Below are 18,974 nucleotides of genomic sequence, written 5' to 3' on the forward strand. Positions count from 1 at the left end.
GGGGGGGGGGGATGGGCCTGGGTCCGCCTGCCTGAAGTGCACTGTGGTACCCACTAAAAGTGCTCCAGGCCTCTAGGACTTGTTGCTGCTGTATAACCTTGGCACACCAGTTGACACCTGAAGACTAATCTCTCCGAAAACGTCCTTTATTGGAATAACCGCCTTTACTCACAGTTAACTGCAAATCAGAGGTTGTGCCCCACTGGCAACGAGTCTCTCTGGTACTGAGATTAGCAGTAGGTCAGAGCTGGCAGAATGCTGTACAATGCCCTCTTTCAGCCACATTCAAGGTAATAACTAAGTTGTCTAACGTGGCTAACACAGGAAAGGGAACTAAAACTGGCTTACAAAAATGGCCACTACCACATGGACTACAACGGGAAACACAACAGGGCACACTCTGACCCAGTAGGCAGGGGGAAAAGCACCATGGGAGAAGAGCCTACCAACTACCAACATCGTGAGACTGTAACACAAGCTAATGAAATCACGGAGCCCAATACCCTACACCCACCACAATGCAATGCTGATGTGACCCTGTACTGCACCTGAGAGCCACATCTGACCCAGGGAAAGGCTGTGACAGGATCGAACACATTCTGCTGTCATGGAGGTAGGTACGGCATTTGAGGCTGGCATACAGGCTGGAAAAAAGGTTTTTAAAGTGGGGCTTTTTTGGTGGGAGGGGGTTAGTGACCACTGGGGGAGTCCAGGGAGGTCATCCCCGATTCCCTCCAGTGGTCATCTGGTTAGTTGGGGCACTTTTTTGGGACCTGTTCATGAAAAAAAGGGTCCAAAAAAAGTGACCCAAAATCGCGGTAAAAACGCCTTTTTTTCGATTATCAGCTAAAGACGCTCATCTCTCCTCGGCCGATAACCACACCCCAGTTCCGCCTTCACCACGCCTCCGACATGCCCCCGTCAACTTTACCCGTTTCCGCAACGGATTGCAGTTGGAAACACCCAAAATCGGCTTTCGATTATACCGATTTGGGTGCCCACGGGAGAAAGACGCCCATCTTCCAATTTGGGTCACAATATAGGCGTTTTTCTCTTTCGATTATAAGCAGGATTGTTTACTGCAAACTAGCCTCCAATTATCTCCTGGGAAGAATGGAGGAGAGAAACACAGATGGCTCCAGGAGTATGAGATCCGGCAGGGAGGTTTGCATGCCGTTTGATAACAGTTTCTTTGCTAATTACAAAGCCTCTCTTCGTGACCATGAATTTGGCTGGACATTATTGCCCAATTGTGATTGGTCTGTATCATCTGACCCAGATAGATGCCAATGTTGGACTGAAGAGGGAAAGAAGAGAGAGACGACCAGAAGACTTGCTGAAGGATGGAAGGCTCTGAGAGAGACAGCAAGAGACTGATTTCCTACACCAGTGAACTGCGTACCTTGTAACAAACTGACAAGGTTAACAACTACAATACACGGCCTCACCCGAAAGACAGACTTTGAAATTTATTCCTGGACTGAGAGACTCGCTGGGGGCTTTAGCTTGAGTCTCAGAAGCAGTGGCGTTCCTAGGGGGGCTGACACCCGGGGCAGATCGCTGATGTGCCCCGCCCCCCCCCCCCGGTGCAGCGCGACCCCCCCCCCGGCGAAAGGACACCCCCCCACTCCGGCGAAAGACCCCCCCCCGGGTGCACGCCGCTGGGGGGGGTGCCGCACGCCGGTCAGCTTCATTTGTTTCCATGCTCCCTCTGCCCCGTAACAGGTTACTTCCTGTTCCGGGGCAGAAGGAGCATGGAAACGAACAAAGCTGACCATCGCGCGGCACCACCCCCCAGCGGCGTGCACCCGGGGCGGACCGCCCAACCGCCCCCCCCCCTTGGTACACCACTGCTCAGAGGAAGAATCCGCTTCTTTACCATTGGAAGTCTGCCAGACGACAAGGTGAGATAACTGGATATACTACTTATGGTCAGGGTTTACTGAGTTCATGGTTTTATCTGTGATAGATTGGTTGTCAGGATTGGTGGTCAGTGAATCATTAGCTGCTAATTGTTTTGCACAAGTCAGATTAGTGGTGTACGTTTTCATAATCAGTCGGTTATCAGTTTTGTGATCAGTGTGTGATCACTCATGTAGATAGTCCATTTGGATAATCATTTATCTTTGTATATATCTTGGTGATAATCTATTTTTGGTACAAGATATTTTTGTAATCTTGCTTTGCAGTTTGCCACATATATAACTGTTATTTTTCTATTCATAATAAATAATAATGTATTCCATCCGTGGCATTGTGTCTATCATTGGTACAGCTAGCTAGCCAAGGGCCAATTAGGTACGGTCATCCCTGTGCAAACAAGTCCAGAATAACTGCTTCTATGTATGATTATCTGATATAAAAAGTACCTATGATATATATTAGTAGTTTATCCTTCTAATATATCCCTAAAGCTGGAACCCTGAAAACGTTGAAAGAATGATTGAGAAGAGTTCCAAAGTACATGAAGGAAATTTTGCTGCAAGATGGCAACACTAGCATTGTTGACAGAAATGTGTGGTGACTGGTGGTGACTATATAGAAAAGTAAATATATGTAATAAAAGATTAAGTTTCAAGGATTAGTTTCGTTTTTATCATTACAATAACTTCATTTAAACAAAATTTATGGAGGTTGAGGCATTGCTTTCATTTAACCCTCATGTATAGATAGATAGAAAAATAGATTTTATTTTATTTTTATTGATATTGCAGTTATTTTGGTCCTGATTTGAGCTGCCATAGTCACCATGTTAATTTAAGTACCAGCACCTGTGCATAAATTAATATGTATATTCATCATTGCTATCCATATAAGTAACGACACTGAATACATGCACAACCCCATTTTAGAAAGGACATAGAAATTGGAATTGAGACACACAGGCAGGACATCTCAAGTTTCACTAGTATATTAGAACAGAATCTGCTGACGTAGAGGCTGTTCTAAAATATTGGAGAAATTGACATTTATGTGCTAAGTGCAAGTGGCATAAACATCCATTTTAGAAAACAAAAGTCAAACATTTCAACAGGTTTAAAATCAGCACATAAAAGTTTTTGTGCTGGCACATACACATTTCTGTTGTAGAATAGCAACATAAACGTGTACATGCCAGCACATACATATTTATTTTTGCCATTTTTGAAATATAAAGGTATATTTTTCCAGTGTTGTAATAGAGACCAGTATCCCTTGTCAGCTTTTGTTCAGGGACAAAAACCACTGGGGGATTAAGGAGGCAACCTCTTCTAATCCTTCCAGCAGAGTGCTCCTGAATAGGAGCAGTTTGCCAAAACTTAAATATGCTTGATAGAAGGTGTAAATCTTAACATCAATCTGTAATGACATTCATGTTTATTCTCCTTCTAAAATGGGGAATAAATATGCATCTCTAGCCACGCCCTAGTCCCACCCAAAACATGCCCAGACCACACCGCTCTTATCATTTGCATGCACTTGGGTGTTTGATGTGCATGCCCTGGCTCTGTAAAATGTTAACCTTTACATTTATGCAAGGTAAACATTTACCCCCTGATATTCAGCGCTATGTAACCAGCTAGGAACAACTCCTGGCGGATTTAATAGCATTTAACCAGCTATCCTACTACTACTACTTATCATTTCTATAGCGCAACTAGACGTACGCAGCACTATACACTTGAACATGAACAGACAGTCCCTGCTCGACAGAGCTTACAATCTAATTAGGACAGACAAACAGGACAAACAAGAGATAAGGGAATATTAAGGTGAGGATGATAAAATAAGGGTTCTGAACAAGTGAACAAGGGTTAGGAGTTAAAAGCAGCATCAAAAAGGTGGGCTTTTAGCTTAGATTTGAAGACGGCCAGAGATGGAGCTTGATGTACCGGCTCAGGAAGTCTATTCCAGGCATATGGTGCAGCAAGATAAAAGCCTATGTGAACACATCATACTGGTGGTGCATAAAGGCATCAACATATTGGGAGCATAATACTTCTGTGAAGTGTAATAATAGAAATGCATATAGTAAACTTCCTTGCCTAGGTAACTACCTGAAAATGTTTACATAAATTTAACAATAACAACCTGCTGCTATGCAAAATCATGTTCATAATTGCCAAATTTTGTGAAAGGTGCATGAAAAAATATTTGCATGCCTGGTTTTGCAATTGTCTCTCCTGCTAGTGACACCAGAAGCAGGCAGGCAGGCAGTCACACATGGTGGGGAGGGGGGTGGGGAGAAAGAGAGAAGATTGTTCAGCTGTAGAGGTCTAAACTCTGAGAACTGTCCATCCTTTTGCCTTCCAGACAGTTAATACAAAAATCTGTGCAGTGAAAAAATCCATATAGTCCAGGGATTGGCAACCTCAGTCCTCGAGGGCCGCAACCCATTGGGGTTTTCCGGATTTACCCAATAAATATGCATGAGGTCAGTTTGCATCCACTGCCTCCATTGTATGCAAATAGAACTCATGCCTATTTGTTGTAGAAATCCTGAGAACCCAACTGGGTTGCAGCCCTCAAGGACAGAGGTTGCCCATCGCTGACATAGTTGGCAACCCTATCTTCCTGAGTCATGAGCACACCTGACAAGGTCTCCTTAAACATTTGTGTCCTAAATTCATGTCTAATTTGTCTGTGCCTTAATCCGGCACAGAAGAGTTATTTAGGAGCAGTTATCTTGGGGCATATGAAATTTGCCAGTCAGTGAAATAAAGAAGCAAAGAAAGCTAAGCATATCTTGAATATATAAGGAAATGCATCATCCTCATTAGTGTTCTCAGGCTATCCATAATGAATATGCATGAGAAAGATTTGCATGCACTGCCTCTATTGCACACACCCACTTTTGTGCCTGATCATTCCTGCTGTCTAAGGATAACAGTTGCTACAAGTGAGCAGCAATGCCATACATATCATAGGATATTACAGCAGAAAAGTTTTATTCTGTAGAGTAAACTTTTAATTCAAAACTTTATGAATCAGTACCAATACTTTTTACAGTATATATCACATACCGTGTTCTGTTAGAAAATCCTTTTTTGTACAAAGAATTGTGGTGTTGGTATTCTTAGTAGGCTTTAGATTAGAAATTGAAAACTAAAGTGCAGTACTAGAGGAAGAATGGGATACATGGCATCCTTATTTGCCAATGAAAGAAAATTACTGGCTCAACTCTGTGTGATAACAGTTTCCATTTATTTCTGGAAGGGATTTTTTCCAACCATCTGCTGAGTACAGCTCAGCTCATCTAGCGATTAACTAGCAATTAAGCCTCCTATGTCTGAAAATATAATTATCATCTCACCCAATTTGCTAAGCTGCAGTAATGTTAATGACATAGCAACAAATTCATTTGGATGCAGAACACCTAAAAATTCTTTGCTGCTGATGTGAAGTACCCATAGACACGATTTTGTAGAAACTCAGATAAAGTTATTTAAAATGGAAGTTTGACATGCACAGAATTGGTATGTAAAGGCACACTTTACAATACTAGAAAAAGTAATTCATTTTTATCGCTCAGTAGCCACAGGTCAGTATTAAAGGTCATTTTCTTCATGTCAGCATCAGTGAACTCCATTTCTCCTACACTGCCAGCAACAATTACGTTCCTGTAGTTACAGTGAACATTCGTGAAGCTTGATTTCATATGGTGATTTGTGGTCTGCTAATTTATACCATATAGTCATCCTCAATATCAGGCATGTTTGTGACATCACAGCTCTGTAGTTTGACATCACTGCTTTATGTAAAGAAAGGTCGCACGTATGTGTGTCATAAAACTCATGAAAACTGGGGGAGAGGAGTTATATCTGCTTGAATTTCCATTTTTTAATATTTTCCATGATTTAACAAGATTAAGAATGCATAAAAATTACTTTTTTTTTTTACTTGACAGCTGTCTCCTACTTCTGTTTCTTCCAGCTTAATCAGAATCAGACTAGCATCTGGCACCATGAACCTTCATGTGCAACTGTGCAAGGAGTTTTCCTCTGTTTTGTATCTCCCACCTTCCCCTCCCGAGGCAGACATAATTTTATAAAGCATTTTCCATGTGTAAAGCATGTTTTCAACACAAAAAAGTGCTTAAATAAAATGTTGCATGTAATACATGCATATAAGTACATGTACCACCAGGATTGTGCATAACACCACACCAAGACATTCCTGGAGATGTAGCTTGAATGAAGCTGGACAACACTATAATATTGAGGGGCATAATCGAACGGGGACAGCCATCTCTAACGACAGCCCCGTCAAGCAGCATACCCAACAGTATTATCGAAACAAGATGGCCGGCCATCTTTTGTTTCAATAATACGGCCGGGGCAGGCCAAATCTCAACATTTGGGCCGCCCTTAGAGATCACCGGTGTTAGAGATGGCCGGCATTGGTTTTGGCTGATAATGGAAACTAATGGCAGCCATCTCAAACCAAGCCATTTGATCATGGGAGGAGCCAGCATTTGTAGTGCACTGGTCTCCCTCACATGCCAGGACACCAACCGGGCACCCTAGGGGGCACTGCAGTGGACATCACAAATTGCTCCCAGCTGCATAGCTCCCTTACCTTGGGTGCTCAGCCCCCCAAATCCCCCACAAAACCCACTCCCCACAACTGTACACCACTACCATAGCCCTAAGGGGTGAAGGGGGGCACCTACATGTGGGTACAGTGGGTTTGGGGGGGGGGGTGGAGAGCTCACATTTACCACCACAAGTATAACAGGTGGGGGAGGTGGGCCTGGGTCCGCGTGCCTGAAGTGCACTGGGGGGGGTTGTTTGTTTGTTTTTTTTGTATTTCCAATGCAAGTAATGCAGTTATGGTCTTGCTCTAAATAAATGCTTTTGCTACAAAATTTTAGCAGAAATTTCAGTTTGTAAATTTGGAATGATAAACTGTCTCTCCATGTTTGGTGCAAATGCAGCCACTGTAAAAGCACCATGGTTTTTAATTTCAGTTTGTTTGTTTTTGTCTGCAGTCTATGTTTTCCACAAAACATCCAAAGTTGGATTTAGATGTCATATCAAAAATGCCCCCCAGAATCCTAATTCCTGTGTTAACTGCTTTAATGTACTTGGACCCTATATTTGGCTTAAAGCAGATTCCTTTTCCCCTCATGGCTTTTATAGCTGAAGAAAGAAAAGGCAGACAGAATGTCTATTTGACTTACAAAGTACCCTAGGAAATCAATGGATGCATGTTTGCATGAAAACCATGAAATGTCTTAATTTGCAGAATAAACAAATTGTATTCATGTCAAAAGATGTCTAAAATATGAAGCCAGCAGAGGTACCAATAGACGCTACAAGCATATTGTACCATAAACAGATTCAAAATCAATAGACTGTCTTGAAGTGGACACCAATCAGTGACTAAGGGGTATGTTTACTAAGGTGCGTTAACGTTTTTAACGCGCCAGTAAATTTAAGGCGCGTTAAACACTAACGCACCTATACATTACTATGGGTGCATTAGCGTTTAACGCTCATAAACCATTTATGTGCGTTAAAAACGCTAACGCGCCCATAGCGACGCTTGGCAAACCTAGCACTAAGCAAGCTACCTCCATACAATTCTTGCTATAAAGGCATCTAGGTTTCCACCTAGGGGCCAGGTTTATCAAGGTATATCCTTATAAACACAGAATAGAAGAAAAGCTTAGCAAATCAGGTCAGTAAGTGTGTATGTGTGTGTGTTTTTTTTTTTTTTTTTGGGGGGGGGGGGTTGTTGCCATAAATTACTATATTTATTGTTGCGAGGAATTCTATCTCCTGGGTTAGGTTATTGTAAAGTGCATGTGAAAAGTAATTAAGTTCTTACAGAGATGGCTTTTTTCACAGAAGTTCAGAAGAAGCACATTGAAGATGCCACAGATCTGATTCAAGAGGAATGTATATCAGAGAATGCAGACAACTCCATGGAAGAACCTGTGGAAGGAGGGCCAGATGCAGATGGAGGCGAGAATACTGATGGGATTGAGGACGATTTTGATGACGAAGGAAGCAACGAGCTGGTAAGAAATAAATATTATTTTATAGCTCTAGACATTTCAGGGGCAGATTTCAAATAAAAGCATATGTGACGTCTGTGGATGCATTTTAACCACAGACTTACTATCAGTGTTAAAAAGAGAAAAGTTCCCTTGAAAATAGATTCAAGAAAAGAACACATACAGATTTCCTGCTGTTTGAGCACATTTTCTTTGAAAACGTATACGGATACGTTTGGAAATCCAAAAGTATGCACAATCATGCGCTCTATACAGTGGTGTGCAGGATGTGGCTTGCACGGGCTCGCAAGAGCCGGTTGTTAAATTTTTCAACATCGGTTGTTAAATTCCTTTATGCACAGCCCTGATTCTGTTTCCTTCTTCTCCCCCGAACCGCAGGGTCCTGGCACATACCTGAACTGAAGCCACCTTGGTGCTCTAGTGGATGCTTCAGGGCAGGAAAGATCCCCAGTCTTTCCTGCCCGCTGCCGGCACTGATCATCTTGCTGCCGCATCACTCTTTAAAAACAGGTGCCGAGACTTCCAGCAGCGGCCTCGTGAGACTTCCGCTGAAGTCTTGCGAGGCCACCATTGTAAGTCTCGGCAGCCATTTTAAAGAAGATGCGACAACAAGAGGATCAGCGCCAGCAGCAGGCAGGAAAGACGGGAGATTTTTCCTGTCCCGAAGAATCCACTAGACCATCAGGGTGGCTTCAGGTATGTGCCGGGAGAGCATCCTGCGACTCGGGAGACTAGAACTAGATTGGCACCTGGGAGAATTTAAAATCTTTTTTTTTCTCTGTGCCTACAAAAAGAAAAAAAGATGACATGTCGAAACTTTCTCCTTTTGCTTTGTGGAATGCAGTGGTATATTATAAAAAAGCACTTGCCTTTTTTTATTACTACTGTTTCACAGAGAACGTATTGATTAATGAGGGAAAGGTTTCCTTCGTGCAGAACTGTCCAGACTCAGTCTACTTCATCAATGAACTGGACCCAACCCCTGGTGAATACCCAGCGGACCAAATCTGGTCAAATTTTGCTCTCCTCACCGCCAATACAGTTACCCAGGCGATTAATAGGTTCTCCAACAGTCACTGTCAATTGGACACCTGCCCCAGCTACCTAATAAAATCGGCCCCCACCGCTTCATAACAGACCTCACATCCTACTTAAACTTCTTGCTTCAACAAGGTACCTTCCCTAAAGGAAAAGGCAACATCTTACTCACCCCAATACCAAAAGACACAAAGAAAAAAACAAATGACATTACCAACTACCGACCAGTAGCATCTATCCCATTGGTAGAAAAATTCATGGAAGGCTTGGTAACCAAACAACTTAATGATTACATAAATAAATTCACAGTACTAGACAAATCACAATCAGGATTTCGCCCCCTACGCAGCACCGAAACAGTACTACTTACTAAATTCAAGCAGGAAATAGCAATAGGTAAAAGTATACTTCTCCTACAATTCGACATGTCCAGTGCATTCGACATGGTCAACCATAATATATTACTAAGACTCCTAGACTACTTCGGTATCAGCGGGAACACACTCAAATGGATCAAGGGTTTCCTAACCACTAGAACTTATCAAGTGAAATCTAGCACAAACACATCATCACCTTGGAAACCAGACTGCGGAGTACCGCAAGGATCACCACTATCACCGATCCTCTTCATCGAACCTCATGATGACCCCACTAGCCAAGTCGTTATCCATTCAAGGCCTTAACCCATTCATATATGCTGACGACATCACAATATATATCTCCTACAAACACAATCTGGCAGAAATCACCAATGAAATCAAGCTCAGTTTGAGCATCATGGACTCATGGGCAAATGCATTCCAATTTATTTTATTTTTTTTATTTTTGTTACATTTGTACCCCACGCTTTCCCACTCATGGCAGGCTCAATGCGGCTTACATGGGGTAATGGAGGGTTAAGTGACTTGCCCAGAGTCACAAGGAGCTGCCTGTGCCTGAAGTGGGAATTGAACTCAGTTCCTCAGTTCCCCAGGACCAAAGTACACCACCCTAACCACTAGGCCACTCCTCCACTCACTTAACACAGAAAAAACTCACTGTCTCATCATCTCATCCCAATACAACACATATAAACCCACAAACATAAGCACCCCAGGTTATACCCTTCCTATCGGCAGACAGCCTGAAAATCCTCGGAGTAACAATCAACCGGGACCTCTCACTACAGAACCAAGCGAAATCGACCATAAAGAAAATGTTTCACTCAACGTGGAAACTCAAACATGTGAAACCATTCTTCCCGAGGGAAATATTTTGCAACTTGATACAATCAATGGTACTAAGCCATGCAGATTACTGCAATGGAATTTATGCAGGTTGCAAAGAACAAATTACAAAGAAACTTCAGATTGCTCAAAATACTACAGCCAGGTTTATATTTGGAAAAACACGTTTTGAAAGCGCCAAACCCCTCCGAGAAAAACTGCACTGGCTCCCAATAAAAAAACGTATTGCTTTCAAAATCTGCACCCTGGTCCATAAAATTATCTACGGCGAAGCCCCGGGATACATGACAGACCTCATAGACCTGCCAACCAGAAATACAACAAGATCAGCACGAACTTACCTAAATCTCCACTACCCAAGCAGCAAAGGACTCAAATTTATTCAATGTATGCATCCAGCTTTTCCTATTTAAGAGCACAACTATGGAACGCACTGCCAAAAATAGTAAAAACAACATACGACCACCTACATTTCCGAAAAAGAACTAAAACAAACCTGTTCAGAAAGGCATATCCCACCGGCCCAACATAAGAACCTGAGTACCTGCAACACAACAAACCCAAATATCGTAATGGACACACCCCAACTCTCCCTCTTCCTATCTAATGTTCCCCCAATGTATCTACCATACGTGAACCTTATTCTTGTGTTTGTTCATACCGGAACTGGCAAACGCCGTTACGGTACTATGTAAGCCACATTGAGCCTGCAAATAGGTGGGGAAATGTGGGATACAAATGTAACAAATAAATAAAAATAAATAAATGTGCCAACATTGTCCAGTTCAACACACTATTAGCAGCTAAGTTCATACAAATTTAATTATGTTCAGTGGAAAAGAAATCTGTTGGATCAGGGTGTTTGCTATATGAATATTCAATCACTGTTTCATTATCAAAATTTGTATTTCAGCATGACAACTTTCTCCTTTAGTTTCATTTATCCAAGCTGTTTACTCAGGCAGAATGAGTTCTCAAACTGAAGGTCTGGACCCTAAAGATTTTTTGGATGGGTCTCGGGATGAGAAACCTCAGGGGAGAAATTCCAAAGTGCAAGCTGAGCAACTGGGCAGTAGTTTGTGAAAGCTTTTAATCATGCCTCATGATTGATAGATAGATAGATAGATAGATAGATAGATAGATAGATAGATAGATAGATAGATAGATAGATAGATAGATAGATAGATAGATAGATAGATAGATAGATAGATAGATAGATAGATAGATAGATAGATAAGGAAGCAATGAACATGGCATTTGACTTGGGCTATAAAGATTTGTTGTTAATGGGAGCTCTGACATGAGGGGGGAAGAAGACAGAGAGTAATGCATTGCACCCACCAGTCCCCCAAATTGCAGGGTGGGGAGAGAGCCTGTTGTTAAAAATTTACCAACACACCACTGGCTCTGTACCCCAACTCTGCCCCAAGAACGTCTCTCCGAAACATGTGTACACACATATATATTGGGCAGTTTTCAAAAGCCCCATTGCTATGAATAACTTTTTTTTTGTATTTGGAAAAACCTTTGAAAATTGCAATTTTATTTCCATGATACATTTGGAGGATAATTCCATACTGCCCTGCAATGACAGAAGGAAGTAAGGCCACTCATGCTCAAAATAAGTTATATGCCTATCTGTAATCTAAGAAGTCATAATGTATATTGGACTTCTGCATAACTCCTTCAGGATCCCCAATATTTCAGATACAAAAGGTACTAAGTTCATTGCAGAGATAGCAAGCAAAACATGTTTTTCCCACTTTCCCACAAATCGGCTAGAATGGACTTACTTCCTTTCGGCATTGCAGGGCAATATAACATTGCACCTATTTTTAGCTGCTAAGAACCTGTGCAAATGAGCAGAATACGGACATACACGGACATTTGTGCGCACATATGCATGTAAATGCCAATATTCCAGTTTTGCACTCTTTTATAAACATAGAGGGGCATAATCGAAAGGGACACCCAAGTTTTGCTGAGGACGTCCTCGTAAAATGTCCTGGGGAGGGGGGGGGAACCGGTATTATCGAAACAAGATGGATGTCCATTTTTCGTTTCAATAATATGGTCGGGGACTCCCAAATCCTGACATTTAGGTCGTCCTTAGAGATGGTCGTCCGTAGACTTGGTTGTTTCTGATTTTTGGTGATAATGGAAACCAAGGATGCCCACCTCAGAAATGACCAAATGCAAGCCGTTTGGTTGTTGGAGGAGCCAGCATTCGTAGTGCACTGGTCCCCCTGATGCCAGGACACCAACCGGGCACCCTAGGAGGCACTGCAGTGGACTTCAGAAATTGCTCCCAGGTACATAGCTCCCTTACCTTGTGTGCTGAGCCCCCCCCCAAATGCTCCCCCAAACCCACTACCCACAACTCTATAGCACTACCATAGCCCTAGGGGGCACCTAGATGTGGGTACAGTGGGTTTCTGGTGGGTTTTGGAGGGCTCACATTTACCACCACAAGTGTAACAGGTGGGGGGGATGGGCCTGGGTCCGCCTGCCTGAAGTGCACTGCACCCACTAAAACTGCTCCAGGGACCTGTCGTTTCTTTCTTTACAACATCCGTAAAATCCGCCCCTTTCTTTCCGAGCACTCTACCAAAACCCTCATCCACACTCTTGTCACCTCTCGTTTAGACTACTGCAATCTGCTTCTTGCTGGCCTCCCACTTAGTCACCTCTCCCCTCTCCAGTCGGTTCAAAACTCTGCTGCCCGTCTCGTCTTCCGCCAGGGTCGCTTTACTCATACTACCCCTCTCCTCAAGTCGCTTCACTGGCTCCCTATCCGTTTTCGCATCCTGTTCAAACTTCTTCTACTAACCTGTAAATGTACTCACTCTGCTGCTCCCCAGTATCTCTCCATACTCGTTCTTCCCTACACCCCTTCCCGTGCACTCCGCTCCATGGATAAATCCTTCTTATCTGTTCCCTTCTCCACTACTGCCAACTCCAGACTTTGCGCCTTCTGTCTCGCTGCACCCTACGCCTGGAATAAACTTCCTGAGCCCCTACGTCTTGCCTCATCCTTGGCCACCTTTAAATCTAGACTGAAAGCCCACCTCTTCAACATTGTTTTTGACTCATAACCACTTGTAACCACTCGCCTCCACCTACCCTCCTCTCTTCCTTCCCGTACACATGAATTGATTTGATTTGCTTACTTTATTTTTTGTCTATTAGATTGTAAGCTCTTTGAGCAGGGACTGTCTTTCTTCTATGTTTGTGCAGCGCTGCGTACGCCTTGTAGTGCTATATAAATGCTAAATAGTAGTAGTAGTAGTAGGACCTGCATACTGCTGTGATGGACCTGAGTATGACATTTGAGGCTGGTATAGAGGCTGGAACAAAAGATTTTGAAAGATGTTTTTTGAGGGTGGGAGGGGGTTAGTGACCACTGGGGGAGTAAGGGGAGGTCATCCCCAATTCCAGTGGTCATCTGGTCAGTTCGGGCACCTTTTTGTGCCTTGGTCGTAAGAAAAACAGGACCAGGTAAAGTCGTCCAAGTGCTCTTCAGGGATGCCCTTTTTTTTTCCATTATGGTTCGAGGATGCCCATGTGTTAGGCACGCCCAAGTCCCGCCTTCGCTATGCCTCCAACACACCCCCGTGAACTTTGGTCGTCCCCGTGACGGAAAGCAGTTGGGGACGCCCAAAATCGGCTTTCGATTAAACCGATTTGGGCGACCCTGTGAGGACGCCTATCTTCCGATTTGTGTCGAAAGATGGGCGTCCTCTTTCGAATATGAGCCTGACAGTAACATAGTAGATGACGGTAGATAAAGGCCTGTACGGTCCATCTAGTCTGCCCAACTAGATAACTTATTTCATAAAGGTATGAGGTGATACAACATATGTATACCTGATCTTGATTTGTTCATGCTATTTTCAGGACATAGACTGTAGAGGTCTGCCCAGCACTGTCCTTGTTCTAAAACTTCTGAAGATGTCAACAAAGCCCTTGAAAAGCTCCAGTCTAGCCCATCCATATCCATCTAGGCCACGACCAGGGCACAGACCGTGGAAATCTGCCTTGTGCTGGCTTTGCTTCCCAATTACCAATGTTGCCACCTATTTTCTGCTAAGCTTCTTTGGATCAATTCCTTCTAAACAGGATTCCTCCATGTTTATCCCACGCATTTTTAAAATTCCATTACAGTTTTCATCTTCACCACCTGCCGCGAGAGAACATTGCAAGTATCCAGCACCCTCTCGGTCAAAAAATAATTCCTGACATTATTCCTGAGTCAGCCCCAAACTTCAACCTCAATTCATGTCCTCTAGTTCTACCACTTTCCTGTTTCTGGAAGAGGTTTGTTTGTGGATTAATACCTTTCAAATATTTGAATGTCTGTATCATATCATCCCTGTTTCTCCTTTCCTCCAGAGTATACATGTTCAGGTCATCAAGTCTCTCCTCATATGTCTTGCTACGCAATCCACAAACCATTTTCATTGCTTTTCTCTGAACTGCTTCCAGCCTTTTTACATCTTTAGCAAGATACGGCCTCCATAACTGAACACAATACTACAAGTGAGGCCTCACCAACGACTTGTACAGGGGCATCAACACCTCCTTTTTACTACAGATTATACCCCTCTCTATGCAGCCCAGCATCCTTCTGGCTGCGGCCACTGCTTTGTCGCATTGTTTCGCCACCTTGAGATCCTCATAGGCCATCACTCCAAGGTCTCTCTCCTGAGCTGAGCTTACCACTCTCTCCCCTCCTATCTGGTACACTACTTTTGGATTTTTGCACCCCAAGTGCATCACTCTGCACTTCTTAGCATTAAATGTTAACTGCCAGACCCTTGCCCATTCTTTGAATTTCTCATAGTTTCTTCACCCTCCAGTGTATCCACTCTATTGGCTATCTTCATGTCATCCTGAAAAAGGCAAACTTTTCTTTCTAACCCACCAGCAATGTCTCTCACAAATATATTAAACATAATCTGCCCTAGCACCAACCCATGAGGCACTCCACTGCTCACTTTCCTTCCTTCTGAGCAGATTCCATTTACCACCACCCTCTGTCACCTGTCGGTCAACCAGTTTCCAAGCCATTTCACCACTTCGCGTCCTAAGTTCAGCCTGTGTCTTCTGTGAGGGACCACATCAAAGGCTTTGCTGAAACCTAAATAGATTACATCTAGCACATGTCCTTTATCCAGTTATTTGGTGCAATTCTGGTCACCGCATTAAAAAAAAAATGTATTGGAATTAGAAAACATACAGAGAATGGTGATGAAAAAAATAAAGGGGATGGGATGGCTTCCCTATGAGGAAAGGCTTCTGTGATAAATATATTAAAATCAAGTAGTATACTCTTCCTCAATTTGGGGTCTTACTTTCATTTTTAGCTAATCATTTATAAATATCAAGCAGTTTACAATACAAAATGTAAAACGTTTTTTTAAATATCATAAAATATGTATTTAAGATATCAATCATAGGTACGTATCGCCGTACTGGGACAGACCAAAGGTCCATCAAGCCCAGTATCTGTTTTCAACAGTGGCCAGTCCAGGTCACAAGATCCCAAAGGAGTAAAACAGATTTTATGCTGCTTATCCCAAGAATAAGCAATGGAATTTCTCAAGTCCACTTTAATAATGGCTTATGGACGTTTATTTTAGGGACATGTCAAAACCTTTTTTAAACCCTGCTATGCAAACCACTTTTACCAGTCTCTGACAGCGAATTCCAGCACTTAATTACCCGATGAGCACAGAAATATTTTTTTCTAATTTTTTTCACTCAATGTGTAATGAAGCGCTGGAATTCGTTACCAGAGAATGTGGTAAAAGCGGTTAGCGAAGCATGGTTTTAAAAAGGTTTGGACAAGTTCCTAAAGGAAAAGTTCATAAACCCTTATTAAGACGGGTTTAGGGAAATCTACTGCTTATTCTCGTATCATAGAAGGGGAAAAATGTTCATAACACAATTAAAACAGAAGAATAGTATCACAATATACTCTCCCTCCCCTCCCCTCCCCAACGAAGACCTGATCAACGAGCCTTACCTTCAGGAATTTACAAAACTCAGTATAACTAGGTTCTTCCCATTATACACAGGGGAGCTCATTCCACACCATTATTGTGATCCATATAACTAAGAGTCAGGCCAATGTTTAGTCACACTGTCAGCATTATTTTCAAATGCTGGCTGCGGTGGTCAAAAAATATCCAGATATTTAGTGCCACTGTTACTGTCGGGGTAGTGGCCATCGCTAAATATCCAAATAATGTGTTCAGTGCCAGAACTTATCCAGATGGTGCCTATATTCAGGGCCCCGATTACTAAGGCGTGCTAGTGTTTTTAGCTAGCATGCCTATAGCACGGCTTAGTAAACAGGGCCCTCAGCCTGCTGTCTGGATAACTTACGGCAACCTTCTATCTGTCCAACATATTCCAGCTAAGTTATCCAGATAGCAGACTGGATATTGTCCCTATCTGTGTTGCCCTGGCGCCACCCACAATGACCTGGCACTATCCGTGTACTGAAATGGCAGTCTGTAAAGATATTCAGAGGCACAATCCTGATAGTGCCTCTGAATATATAGTTCAGTAGAACTTATTCAGATAGCAGATGCTGATATCTGGATAAGTGCTTTTGAATATTGGCCCAAGTATTTCCGGTGGTCATCAAATGCATGTGTGGTGTGGTTGGCCTCTAAACAGAGCTTGATAAATAAGGAAAGTAATAACCATTTAAACTGTTTGAATTAGAATTAACATTGCAGATAATGTGCTTTTACTACAGATTACACACGAGATCACATTTGCTTCCTTCAGCACATATATCATGAAAAATTGCAAGCCTATAGCTACTACTACTGCTATTAAACATTTCTATAGCGCTACTAGACTTAAGCAGCGCTGTACAAATCAACATGAAAAAGACAGTCTCTGCTCAACAGAGCTTACAATCTAAATTGTACAGACGAACAGAAGAATGCCTTGTGGGTAAAAGCCGGAGCCCATTGCTTTCTTCCAAGCCCAAGGTACCCATATAGGGCTTTTGTCATTCATTTGGGAAACTTTCCATTCAAAATCTCTCCTTTCCAGTATTTTGAAGAAAGGCTATGCAGGCCACTGTACTGATCTACAGTGTCCTCAGGTCTTCCTTTGGTCTTTAAGCTCTGCCCAAGAAGCTATAAAATAGCATAAGTACTACAAGGATTTGTATTCTTATAAAATTTACCTCTACCCACTGATAGACATTATAGATAAGTTTGTATTATCTGCTGTGTATATGCAGTTCATCCAAATAGTTTAGTATACCAGTAAGATCTAATCAAGTGGATGCGGTAACTGCTCTGAATGTGTGTCTAGCAGAAATAGCCAAAATGGCTAACAGCAAACAGACAAACTTAACCCTGCAAAATGTGAGTTTAGGTGGATTAGTAGACAGAAAAAATTGTTGTGCATCCCTGTGAGGTTACATAGGTCTATTCTGCACCTAAAAGAAGAATTTCAGTCGCTTGGATTATATTTGGGTTGTTCATGTACATTTAAGTCTGAAATTGCAAAGATTGATTCCTTAAATTGAATATACAGTTTGGATGTTATCACTCCCAGACTACTGAGTGCTGTTCCCAAGGAGCTTTAAGTTAACATTGAATAAGACTGAGGATTAAGAAGATTCTTGGGGGGAGGTGGACAACGACTCCTAATTGCATTTCCAGGCCAAGGAAAATTCATTACCTTTCTTCACCCATATTATTCTGTTGAACATGATTGTATTAAACCAACTCAAAACTGTTCCAGAAATAACCAGCTCACTTAATGTAATCACTAATTTCTCATGGCCCACTAAATCAAATGTGGCATATAAATTTAGCTGCATTAATAGGGCTTTCCTATCTTTATTTATTATGCTTCCCAGGTCTTTTACTGTAATAGCACCAGTAGAACAGTTTCTTTGCAATACTGTTTCTAAAACCTAATTGTGAAGGGAGCAGGAGCTCAAATCATCCAGATGATTCTTCAGTCGCACAGCTACCACTGCTTCCAGTAATTTAGCTAAGAATGGAATATTTGCTATTGATTAGTAATTACTACATCAAAATCTAGACACAAATTTGCCTGGTGGACGTTCAATAGAATAGTACCCAGAGTTGATGGATAGCAACAAACTTCACCCAATGCTTATCCACAAAATGTGAGCCAGCCTATACCAACTGCTGGTAGATTCCTTAGTATTTTGACAGGTCAAGGGTCTAATGTACATCTACTTTTACAGTATTTCAATATCTTTTCTTCATTTTTCTTCACATCCCCTGCAATATGGGTAGAAATTTCCCAGTTGAACTCTGTTAGTATCTGTTGGGTTTTTTTTTCATTTTCAAAATGATTTTTCTTTTTATGTCTTACTAACAAACCTTAACCATGATAACTGAAGAGTGTAATGCTAAAAAAAAATTCAAGCACTGTACCAGATAAATCTTCCTTCACCTCAGAAGCACTAAGCATCACCTTTAAAAGACCCTTTTATAAAATACTCAGGGGCCCTTTTAATAAGCCGATATGCGTCTACACACGCCAAAATGGAGTTACCGCATGGCTCTTGCGGTAATTTCATTTTTGGCACATGGCTGAAAATAATTTTTATTTTCTGCCACGCATATCGAACGCGTGTCAAGTGGCATTTGGCGCGCATAGGTCATTACCGCCTGGTTACCGTGTGAGACTTTACCACT

General features: G+C 42.3%; 1 protein-coding gene across 4 annotated transcripts in view; it reads left to right on the forward strand.

Annotated features, from left to right (window-relative positions):
- Window positions 1-18,974, forward strand: part of RALYL (RALY RNA binding protein like) — an 815,331-nt gene that overhangs the window by 762,888 nt on the left and 33,469 nt on the right. For all 4 annotated transcript variants that reach the window (XM_030216020.1, XM_030216039.1, XM_030216030.1 and 1 more), the window contains one exon: window positions 7,833-8,005. In XM_030216020.1, the coding sequence (XP_030071880.1) occupies window positions 7,833-8,005 (173 nt within the window). The remainder of the gene's footprint in view (window positions 1-7,832; window positions 8,006-18,974) is intronic.

The sequence above is a fragment of the Microcaecilia unicolor genome, chromosome 1 (assembly GCF_901765095.1).
Source record: "Microcaecilia unicolor chromosome 1, aMicUni1.1, whole genome shotgun sequence".
NCBI lineage: Eukaryota > Metazoa > Chordata > Amphibia > Gymnophiona > Siphonopidae > Microcaecilia > Microcaecilia unicolor.